This window comes from Barbus barbus, assembly GCF_936440315.1.
Source record: "Barbus barbus genome assembly, chromosome: 32".
Taxonomy (NCBI): Eukaryota; Metazoa; Chordata; class Actinopteri; order Cypriniformes; family Cyprinidae; genus Barbus; species Barbus barbus.
In genome coordinates this window covers 10,427,806-10,440,625 of record NC_136760.1, presented here as the reverse complement: position 1 = coordinate 10,440,625, position 12,820 = coordinate 10,427,806, and the positions used below count along the sequence as shown (strand labels likewise).

The 12,820-nt window shown below is 35.5% G+C and overlaps 1 protein-coding gene across 1 annotated transcript in view; it reads left to right on the top strand.

Moving 5' to 3' along the window:
• The window catches only part of LOC306852498 (alanine aminotransferase 2-like), a 131,149-nt gene extending 122,280 nt beyond the window's left edge, over positions 1-8,869 (top strand). The window contains exon 12 of the mRNA XM_079389388.1: positions 8,588-8,869. Within this exon, the coding sequence (XP_079245514.1) occupies positions 8,588-8,678 (91 nt within the window). The 3' untranslated portion in view covers positions 8,679-8,869. The remainder of the gene's footprint in view (positions 1-8,587) is intronic.
• Positions 8,870-12,820: the final 3,951 nt, after the last annotated feature.

Here is a 12,820-nt window from a genome sequence, read left to right as displayed (position 1 = left end):
ATCAGTTCTCCTCTGGCCAACAAATGAACATGGTGTGATTATGATTCAGGCTGCATCACAATTTAGTGTGAAATATACAGGAGGCCTAGAAGTAGCTGGAGTTATTAATCTCATTTAAATACTATCTAAAATCAGGTTTGCATTTGTGGCTGAATGTGAGTGACCTTTAATGCATTTCCAGAAATAAAGTCTCACCAACATCTGAGTGCCTTTTCACTTTCTCTCTTCTCCTCTTTCCTGATGCTTCCTCTGTTGCTAAGAGGGGTGCACAGTACTCTGAACACTTTTCAATTATTTTTTCCTCATGTCAATTAGGGGTTGAAACTCTCCTAGAGACAAACACACAGTATTCAGTACAATTTTGTTCATTCCATTATTATAAATTATGTACTGATGCTATTGAGAAAGAAAGTGAGCTGGACAATGACATGACTAATTTCTACAGATCTGCTTAACAAATTGCTGAGCCATAGCGTAATTAAATGCATCTATACAAGGGTTGTCACTAGTTGGATTGAGATGTTGATGTTTTATTAGATTAGATTTTAAGATTTTATAATATAATTATGATTTTTTTTATTATAGTAAAAGTGCAGTAAAATGGCATTAAATACGGTGGCCGAGAGAGCTCAACGCGCTGCAACTTCAGAAAACACATGCAAATAGACAAAACACCAGCAAATCAAGAAAACATCTTCATCATTTTGACAACACATGCGCTGCAAATGCTCACAACACATGCAAATTAATAAACGCTGCAAATGCTCACAACACATGCAAATTGAGAAACGCTGCAAATGCTCACAACACATGCAAATTGAGAAACGCTGCAAATGCTCACAACACATGCAAATTGAGAAACGCTGCAAATCCTCACAACACATGCAAATTGAGAAACGCTGCAAATGCTCACAACACATGCAAATTGAGAAACGCTGCAAATGCTCACAACACATGCAAATTGAGAAACACTGCAAATCCTCACAACACATGCAAATTGAGAAACGCTGCAAATCCTCACAACACATGCAAATTGAGAAACGCTGCAAATCCTCACAACACATGCAAATTAAGAAACACTGCAAATCCTCACAACACATGCAAATGTCCTTTCTTTCATTAGCCTACTAAAAGAGCCTGAATAAATTTTTAAATATTATTCTTACTGACATTTTTATTTTGACCTGGTTTTAACAATTAATGAAGCATTGCAAATTTATTTTCATTAACCTTGAAATTATATTTAGTTGAGGATAAGTTAGCCATCTTACATAATAACGTTAATCGTGTTATTTGTCATTATTAATCTAATAATATCCAAAATAGGGGTCGACCGATATGTGTTTTTCAGGGCCGATGCCGATACCGATTATTACAGACCAAGTAGACCGATAACCGATATATTGAACCGATATATATGTCTGGTGTAAAAATGAAAATGAATGTCAAAATTAAGAATAACAAGGGCTCTGACAAAAATGGCCTTCCCTAGTGTTGGTTGCACTTCTTACTCTTGTCTTCCCCCATGCATCCATCTACAATAAGGGTAATATATAAAGAGAGAGTTAAAAGTGGGGCCACTGCATGCTTCATGATTAAGCCTATGAATACTAAATACTAAAGCTAAACAGCTTGGGGAAATGTAAGTATTTGGCTTCAATAATTTACATGTTAGAAATGTATGTGTAATAGCATAACCTCTCATAATTCTTCATTAATTATTTTCGGTTGACTAAATCATAACCTACAAGAGGTGACTATTTAATTCATCATCTAATGCACATCAATTGATTAATTTAAAAAGCGCAATGTATATAATACCTGTAAATAATTTAATTGTCTTCATAGCTCCATTGTAGAAGTTGCGAAGAAGACCGCAACTATTTTAATGAAACTATAACACTAATAGCCTGTTATAGGCTCACTTGGTTCAATAGCCTATTGAAATGTCCCAATTTCCGTCATCCTAATCTTGGCCTATGTGACAGTATCTTAGTCTTGGCCTATGTGACAGTAACTTAATCTTGGCCTATGTGACAGTATCTTAGTCTTGGCCTATGTGACAGTAACTTAATCTTGGCCTATGTGACAGTATTTTAGTCTTGGCCTATGTGACAGTAACTTAATCTTGGCCTATGTGACAGTATCTTAGTCTTGGCCTATGTGACAGTAACTTAACCTTGGCCTATGTGACAGTATCTTAACCTTGGCCTATGTGACAGTATCTTAATCTTGGCCTATGTGACAGTATCTTAGTCTTGGCCTATGTGACAGTAATTTCCATTAGTTTTCATTTACAGTGCTGTGTAAATGAAGGCATAAAACATTAATTTAATTTATCTTTTAATCAAAAGAGAGTTGAACTATTTTTTGGCAAACAAATGTGTTTACTATAAATTAAAACATGTAAGAAATAGCGTATTGTGTGATTGTTCTTTTAAACAAAAGTTGTAATAATTGTAGTAGCATTAGTAAATAAACCGAACTTTTATTTTGACGGGTTGCCATGAGGACCTCTTAAGTTTCTGTAGCCTATTTATGATATGACGATCGTTTTACTCAAATGAAACAGTCAAATGCTCATGAAGTAACTCTCAGAGCAGTTCTGGGGATGATGTTCATGTATTTATGTCCTCATTTAGTGACATGGCAGATGCGGAAAACACCGCGAGCGTCGCGCACTTCAGTGTGTGTGTGTGTCAAAACCGCGCGCCTGTGCCTTTCACATACAGAGACACGCCAAACATGCAGAATTCATATTTAAATAGTCTTTTTGCAGCTTAATGTTTACAGATAGGCCATATCATGAGTCGATTTAAGTGTACTGACCTACTTTTGATTAATTCATCCAAACTTTGACTAATTCCGTGACTCCGCGTTATACAGTAAATTCCATATGACTGGATTCCGCGATTCCCCCTGCGTTTCCCCCATCTCGGAAATCATAAATAGATAAAATTGAGGTTTTTACAACTTCAGTGTAGTGGATTGTAATTTATTGCAACTTGTGCAAGGTCTGCTGCTGCCTTTGAGAGAGAACTGATGCGTGATGAAGCAGCACCAGTTAGCAAGCGCTTTCGGTGTGAGAGTGCCTTTAGTCTTCCACGTTGATTGGTCGGACTCCTGACTCTCAACAAATCAGATGCGCGGTGGGCGGAGACTGCTCTAGGCCACAGAGTGGTGAGTTCCGACAGGCTGCATCAGAGCCAAATAGCGCGTTTCAAAATTAAATAATTTTATCGGCACATCGGTTTTGAAAATGACCGATGCCGATTATCATAAAAATGCTTAATATCGGTGCCAATAATCGGCCAGGTCGATAATCGGTCGACCCCTAATCCAAAAGACAAAGAAATCATGCAATCAGGGTGTTAAAATAAACAACAACAACAAAAAAACACTCACCTTTCAGTTCACCAACAACTCAACCAATAGCCACTGCACAATAAGCAAATCCCAGCTGGTCCGTCACTTTTTTTGGGTCCCCTTGAAACATTTCCATTGTGGTCCATGCAGCACGTTTTTGTGAGGATTTGCAGCGTTTCTTAATTTGCATGTGTTGTGAGGATTTGCAGCGTTTCTCAATTTGCATGTGTTGTGAGGATTTGCAGCGTTTCTCAATTTGCATGTGTTGTGAGGATTTGCAGCTTTTCTCAATTTGCATGTGTTGTGAGGATTTGCAGCGTTTCTCAATTTGCATGTGTTGTGAGCATTTGCAGCGTTTCTCAATTTGCATGTGTTGTGAGCATTTGCAGCGTTTCTCAATTTGCATGTGTTGTGAGCATTTGCAGCGTTTCTCAATTTGCATGTGTTGTGAGGATTTGCAGCGTTTCTCAATTTGCATGTGTTGTGAGCATTTGCAGCGTTTCTCAATTTGCATGTGTTGTGAGCATTTGCAGCGTTTCTCAATTTGCATGTGTTGTGAGCATTTGCAGCGTTTCTCAATTTGCATGTGTTGTGAGCATTTGCAGCGTTTCTTAATTTGCATGTGTTGTGAGGATTTGCAGCGTTTCTCATTTGCAGCGCATGTGTTGTCAAAATGATGATGTTTTCTTGATTTGCTGGTGTTTTGTCTATTTGCATGTGTTTTCTGAAGTTGCAGCGCGTTGAGCTCTCACGGCCACCGTAATTAAAGCAGTTGTTTTGTCTCTCTATCAGACTTCAGTTCTGTGTGTTCTGTGTATCATAAGCACCTCGCGTGTTTCCTCTCATTTTCCTCATCTCAGCAGGTTGAATACGATATCTGTGAAGTATTTTTACATCTCTCTAAAATCATAACTAAAGATATATGAGGACATTAGACGGTATACTCACCGCTAAACTGGATGACTCGACTAGTCAACGCTCCAACTCGCCTGATGAACTTCTCTTCCGGAAAGCGTTTCTTCTCTTTTGTCACACTTGTGAATGGCCTCGGGGTGTAATGTTGTTATGCCTTTGTGCTTTAATTGTGATAGTTCACATATGAACGATGTTGTCAAACCAAAACGTATTTTATACTTTTATATCCATCCTGCAGTAGACACTATGGAAAAGACGAGTAATCAGCTGCTGGAGAGACTCGTCAGGACAAAGAATAACTGATTCAGTCATATTTATATGAGAAACCTGATACAATGGCGTTAAATCAAAATGAATTGTTTAAATAAAGTGAACAGCATCAGAAAATAAATAAATATTTTTTTTTTGGAGTGTTCCTGTAATTTTCAAGTAAACAACTTGATTACCTGGTTCAGGTGTGTTTGATTGGGGTTGGAGCTGAACTCTGCATGATAGCTCGTTAGCTGTTTAAATGAAGTCTCATCACAACCTGTTTATAGCACAATGCAGATCAAGGATGCAGAAGTTGGTGCAGGGTGGGAGTGCAGGGTGGATTTTATAAAAAATAAATTCGCCCCCTGCACTTTTTCATTGGACAGTTGTGTTCTCGATATGTTGAGGTTTTAATGGAGCAATGTATATAAATGCAGAATAATTAAAAATTCAAAGAGACAAGATAATTTATACATGACGTTTACGTTTCCATGGCAATCAGTCACTCAGTTTGTGACGTCACGACATGCCCAGGCTCGCGCCCGCGGTCCCGCGCTGTATCCATCATAGAGGTCGAGATGAGTTCAAAGCGGCAAGAAACTATTCACTCCTTTTTTACGAAGAAGTCAAGCAGCGTAAATTGGCATGGTATCCGAATAGTGGTGCTCTGTCATTATTGCACTAATTTGACGTTTTTATGTGTTGTCAAGAATGAACAAGAAACAGTCATCCTAGGTTTGTTAGGACAGAATTAGAACGACACACAGTGACAGGAGAGAAGAGTGGCTTTTAACACCTGGCTGTTTTTACATTGTATAACATCTATAATACACAAGCGTTTGTAGGATTATATATGGACCAATCATAAAAAACACATAATTAGTCAAATATAGAAAAATAAAAAATGACATTAGTATGATGAACAACTTCTCAGCTATCATTTTGTAACTAGTAATTATTAGCTTGCATATTGGTTGTTTATAGCACTTAAGCACATATTAATGTATTCTTAACTGTATTCTTCATGACCATATTCTGCATCCCATAATCCTAAACTTAACAACTACAACGACTACCTTACAAGCTATTAATAAGCAGTAAATGAAGAGTTTATTGAGGCAAAAGTCATAGTTAATAGTGAATATGTGTTCCCCATTCTAAAGTGTTAAAAAATAATTTAGGATACAAATGATTGGTTATTGTCCAGCAGTGTATTTAATGTGTTATTTTCTTCTGTATGTCACTATTCCCTGTATGTAGATATTTCAAACACTACTTTATTTGCTATAGACAGAGGCAGAAGTGAATTAGTGAGGCTTCAGAGGTAAAGATTATTTACAGAATTGTCTATGATAAGATATTTCTTATACCTTTTAACATAGACTAATCAGACTAATGTATAATAGAACAGAGCAGAATAAAGAAGCATGTGAATGTGCAAGTATCCATTACTGTGTGCCATGTACTGTACATACAACACACACAAAATACAATCTGAAATATGTAAACAATAGTACCCTTATAAGAACATCTTTGTAACTTATACTCAAAAAGGTGCATATTAGTACATAGAGTACCAATATGTTCCGTAATGTACAACTATGAAACTTTTTGGGGTAAATAAGGTACAAAGATGTGCTTTTAAGGGTACTGTCCCAGTTACAAGCTGTTGTATTTTTCTTTTTCTTTTTTCTCTCTTTCTTTCCTTCTGTTTTATAATCATATATAATAATATAATCATAAAGCATATTAAGCAAAAAGGTATGATTAAAAATAAAAGCTGTCAATTAGACAAGGGTTAACTGAAAAAACAACAACAACAAAAACAGGTATAACACTAGACATTCCGTCCCCCCCCACTTTTGAAATGATGGCTACGCCCCTGCTGTTAACTACCTGTTTTTTACATTCTTCTCCTACAGAATGACCATCCTTCCTCCAAAAGAGAAACTGAAGATAGTGTTGGCAAAGATTAAGGAGTTTAACCAGCATTTTATGGAGCAGTACTCTTAACCATTAAAGACAATTAAAGTCCATTAAAGACAATGTCAAAGTTGTTAATTTATATTAATGGGTCTGTAAATGTTTTGTTTGTTAACTCTATGATTCATTCTGTTACTGACATTGCAGTATTGAGAAAGTTCTCGTCAGGACAAAGGCCGTTGGCACGAAGGAAGATCTCACGTGCAGGCTATTAATCTACATGATTAAGCGGGTGAAATATTCCATAGGCAAATATTTCTTGTACAAAAATATTTTTGTACAAATATTTTATAGGAAGTCTACATTACAAAAAAATTAAATAAATAAATAAACACTTTCCAAGTCTACTGTAACCATGGCACTTGCTACATGTTGCACAATACAGCATAACTGTAGTACAGAGCCTATACAAGAAGACTTTATTGGCAATGAAAAGAACCTCTATGCCATTAAAGTGAAATTACTGAACCTAATCATATGAGCTTTATTTAAAAAGAAAATGCTCGAAAAAAATAAATAGGTCAAATAAATTTAATCAGACAGAATAAGAAGTTTTTGCATCTGAAATCTTCACCTGCATTTCAGCGTATCACTGAACTGCAGTTATACTGTATCTGTACTTTATTATACTGCAAATCTACGGTTGCACTTCATTGTACTTCAGTTTTACTGCTGTTGAACTTTAATGAACTGCAATTATATACTTCATTATACTGCAAATGTCCAGTTGTACTTCATTGTACTGCAGTTATACTACTTTGTACTGCAGTAATTTTTTGTAAGGGTCAACCAGGAAAGGAACAAAACAACTCAGAGCAAGTAACAAACTATCTTCATATCTCACTGAGCTGGTGGTCTTAATCTTTAAAAGTAAAGATAGTAAGGTTCTCTGCTTGTGATCTGCCCCTGGTAGACCTTTTTGGAAATAGCAAATAGTGCTATACTTTAACTTTCTTCAAATCGCATTCCTGTATATGTGCGTTTTGTGCAGTATTTTATCGTAGATTAGCAAATAAACTTTGATTCATTTATAAAGAAATCTTTTGTCTTCTGTTGTGTAATAGTCAAATCAAAACTTTGGCCAGAGCTTGCTACCTGTGCTCAAAATATACCCAAATCAATTCTGCATTATTATCGTGGCCATGAAATAAATAGAATTGCTAAGATATACTGGTTTAATGCTCGCTGGACGAGTCGTTAATAAAGTGTAAATGACACGTTTTGATTAATATCAATTAACCAAATCAATATCGAATCCCTACGATTCGATTTCCTAAAAGCTAAATCAAAATAAGAGTTAATTTTCTTACAGTAACTCACCCAAAAACACAGTAACAGAACAACAGAATAGAAATACGTTTAAAATACCAATGTAATAGAACATTAGACTTTCACAAGTCACCCTATTTCTCATCATTCTAAAAAAATGCATAAAATTAGCATAAAAACACATTTTCTCTCCCCATATCCTGCCCTGTGCAGTGCATGATGAGAAGTGTAAAACCTATTTTGAGCTACATGACTGAAACATTCTTTTAAAATGAAAACACTAAATTAAGCCAAAAAGTAACCATTCCAAGTCAGTTCAACTGATTCAGTCATATTTATATGAGAAACCTGATACAATGGCGTTAAATCAAAATGAATTGTTTAAATAAAGTGAACAGCATCAGAAAATAAATAAATAAAAATCTGTGCAACCTTAAAATGGACATAATATTTGTCAATATTTTATTTTATTTTATTTTTTGGAGTGTTCCTGTAATTTTCAAGTAAACAACTTGATTACCTGGTTCAGGTGTGTTTGATTGGGGTTGGAGCTGAACTCTGCATGATAGCTCGTTAGCTGTTTAAATGAAGTCTCATCACAACCTGTTTATAGTCTGCACAATGCAGATCAAGGATGCAGAAGTTGGTGCAGGGTGGGAGTCTACTTTAGGCTTCAGGGCTGGAAATTCAGTCAAATAAGAGTAATATTGACACTTTAGAAAACATTATGAATTCTTAAACTTTCTTGACATTCTTTCAGTCTCTGTTAACTGTACCTGTTTTTTACATTCTTCTCCTACAGAATGACCATCCTTCCTCCAAAAGAGAAACTGAAGATAGTGTTGGCAAAGATTAAAGAGTTTAACCAGCATTTTATGGAGCAGTACTCTTAACCATTAAAGACAATTAAAGTCCATTAAAGACAATGTCAAAGTTGTTCATTTCTATTAATGGGTCTGTAAATGTTTTTGTTTAACTCTATGATTCATTCTGTTACTAACATTGCAGTATTGAGAAAGTTAACATTGTAAATTTGTTTGTTAGCCTCAATTATTTACAAAAGATAAAGTTAAATAAATGTATTAAAAATAAAAATCTACAAAATTTAACCAGACTACAGGGATCTAAAAGTTGGCAGAAGCCATTTTCATTATGCTTGCTCTTATTTATGTTCATTCGATCACTTTTATTAGCCTAATATACCCAATAAGCATCTGAAACAACATAAAACAACAAATATAATATTCATATTTTATTAACTGATCATGTGTAAACATATGGAAGAAAAGGGTTTAAAAACATGGTTTAAAATAAATACATAAAGGACATAGAAGGGCTCTTATATAAATTTTTAGCAGTGTATAAATATTTTTTTCATTGTGTGTGACACTGTGCACACGTCTGCCAAAGCTGCAATGATTGCTAGATTAAGAGTCAGGGGGTGTAAACTTTTTGAAATGGATGATCAGTCTAAATTAGAATTATTTTCTCTTCTCAGAAACATAAATATATTCTGTAGTTCTGGAGGGCAATATCCAAATAATTTTGGTATGTTTAACTTATTTTTTATTTTATTTTTTTACTAGAATCCCTCAGTTGTCCTCAGTGTGAAAATGTGAATTTTATGAAGAGCAATGAGTAGTTGAGCTGCATATTGGACAAACATGGACTCAGGAACAGCAGAGGTGTAAAATACTTGAGTAATTTTACTTGATTACTGTACTTAAGTATTATTTTGGGGGATCTGTACTTTATTCAAGTACAATTTAAACTGACTACTTGTACTTTTACTTGATTACATTTCTGAAGAAAAAACAGTACTTTTTACAATTTTTATTTCATCTTGAAAAGTACATTACATTTTTATTTTATCTTATGCACATTAAATATGGTAAACGGAAGCTCAAACGTGCATGCCTGCTGTGAGAATCAGTGATCATTGTTTTCATGCATCAAGCACACACATTTCTACTTCAGTTATAACTTTCATCAGGTAAATGTCTGGCTTCAAAAGTTCACCATCAAATCTGAATTAGGACTGTCAATTAATTATTTTTTTTTAATCTTAATAATTACATGATTTGCTCATTAATTAATCTAATTAGTCGCACATAATTATTTATCAATATTTGCTGAGAAAAAACTCTAAATGCCCAAAATAAACAATTAATTATCCTTTTAGACATTGACGTTGAATAGACAAAGCAAAAAAGTGACCTTTCAAACCATTAATTTTGTAATTCCATGACTCTCCTCATTAATTCAACACATTCTTTTATTCTGGGATAAATCTGGGATAGGGATAGTTCACCCAAAAATGAAAATTCTCCCATCATTTACTGACCCTCATGTCATCCCAAACATGTATTACTTTCTTTCTTAAGATGAACACAAGCAAATATTTTTAGTCCAGATAATGCAGTTCTTAGACCCCTCCTCTTCACCATATACACTTCCATCATGCGCAATCAAACCTCAACAAATGTTTCAGAATGCAGTGGCATGACTGGTCTTCCATGAGCCCAAAAGAGACCACTTTTACAGAATAGCCACAGGCTCAGACACCCTCCTACTTCCTCCTCACTCTTATGAATCTACATCCCCTCCAGAAGCCTGAGATCTGTAAGTAAGTGATGCCTCGTGGTAACATCACAGAGAGGCATTTTCATTTACCTTTCCTTTTGGTGAAATGATCTTCCCACAATCACAGTAATTAACAGAACACTCGACACGTTATCTGACAGCAACACTAATTTAATCCCATACCTGACCCATTTGACATAAAAACTGGGACCCGAACCGCACCTGCATTAAATAGCCTACATGAGGTAGAAAAAAAAAACTAATTTATTAAAACTTTTATTCAAATTGTGAATAGATTAAATACAGAAAGCATGCAAAGAGCGCCCTCTTTAATATAATCACTACAGCTGTCAGTGGCAGCGCGATTGGCTACATTGCTCAGCGTGTACTGGACCGAGTCGAAATATTCTTGGTTATTGGACCCGCAACCTGCCCATGCTTGTCTCCACACCATACACATGAATATTACATCAAATATTAGCGATTCACCTGTGTGTACCTGCCCGCATGCAGGACTCTGGCTTCCCCCTTGTGGACAACATAATAGACAACTCTGGCCCCTGAGAGTGATTGTAAATTAAGTTTACATGAAATATGTTCATGAAAGTAAATTTCACTCTGCATCTTCTGATATTTCATTGTAGTCCTTCTCATAAAGATACTGTGATACTGTGATTGCCTTCTCACACTGCTGATTTCACCATTAACTCTTCACCTGAACAGTTTATGTTGCTGTATATGGTATCATTGTAGTCATTGGCCATCAAAACATAAAGGGTAGACATCACCTTTTCTGTGTTATCATGTTTGGTTCAGGAGATATGACACAAAATACATAATTTGGTTATGGCGGAAAGTAAAATGGTCGCCATGGCAACCACAAGGTGTTTTTGAGATGGCTCCATTTCTGAAGATGTTTAGGGCCGTACCAAGTTTCATGCTTTTATGAGAAAGTGAACATTATTTTCACATACCACCTGACTAGAAGGAAAGACAGGGAGGAAAATATATATTTCAATACTTTCTCTCGCAGTTATATCGTCGGGTAATTATACTGTATATTAAATGTGGACATCAGGGAGCCGCTTATTAATATGCGGGGCACTGAAACTGCTTTCAAATGCACGATCGCTTTTTACTTTCACTTTCGCTTTCGAGATTCGCGATCATACGAACTCTGTTTATACTATGGAGCGGCAGTACTTACCACACATTTTACAAGATCAGATGCTTGACAGTGGTGCTCAGGATCGGTAAATCATTCAACATCATCCTCAGTCATCTCTTGTTACACTGTTTATGTGGTAAGTGGTAAATCTTATGTACTGCAATGTAACAGGCTACCGCTAGCAAGGCGCTACCCACATGAAAAAATAATATAGTAATTTATAGTAAATATAGTGTTTTTGAACCATACTATAGTGAATTGTATTATACTGTATATATTATAGTATTTACAACACTTTGTTAATGAATGCTACAGCATAGTATTAACTATAGTGAACTGATAAACTGTAATAAATACTGTAGTATACTTTAGTATTTACACATTGTAGTATAATATACCCTATAGTTGTAGGAAACTTATACAGTATTGGGTAAAGTAATTTGTTTATATTAGTTGATTTCAGTGTTGGGAAGGTTACTTTGGAAATGCAATAGTTAAAAGTTACCCTACTTAAAATGTAATAAATAGTGTAACTTTTCAATTACTTTATTAAAGTAATGTAACCGATTACATTTGATTACTTTTCTACATTTCTAATTTTTTCAACTGTTAATCATTTTCAAACATGTAAACCAGGCAGGGTTAAACTTATAGTAGTACTCAACACTGATTACTGTCAGACCTTCGAAATCCTTCATCACTTGAATTAAGATTATAATAATTACATTTTAAAGGAGACATTGGATGCAAAATATCTTCATTTGCTTATAAATATGTCTTAGCAATGTGTGGACACAACTACCCTAAAATGATTAAAAAAAAATTACTGCTTTTTATTTTTTAATCCCCCAAAAACCTAAACAGTCTTAATTATCAAGCCATTTTGATTTTGGAGTGAATAACCAGCGCTGTCTTCCACCTTCAATACCACGACTGAGATGAGACCCTTGAGCAAGACACCGAACCCCCAACTGTTCTCCGGGCGCCGCAGCAATATGGCTGCCCACTGCTCCAGGTGTGTGTTCACGGTGTGTGTGTGTGTTCACTGCTGTGTGTGTGCACTTGGATGGGTTAAATGCAGAGCACAAATTCCGAGTGTGGTTCACCATATCTGGCCACACGTCACTTCTCTTCACTTTCACTAAATTCGTTTATGTCTGGCTGTGCAACTCCAGACTGATTTCTAAATGAGGGACAATTCAAGGCAGGTTTTGTTAAAAAGTTAAACCTCAAGTATGGATCAGTACCCATTGTTCATGATCCAGCTGCACCTCCAGAAGAAGT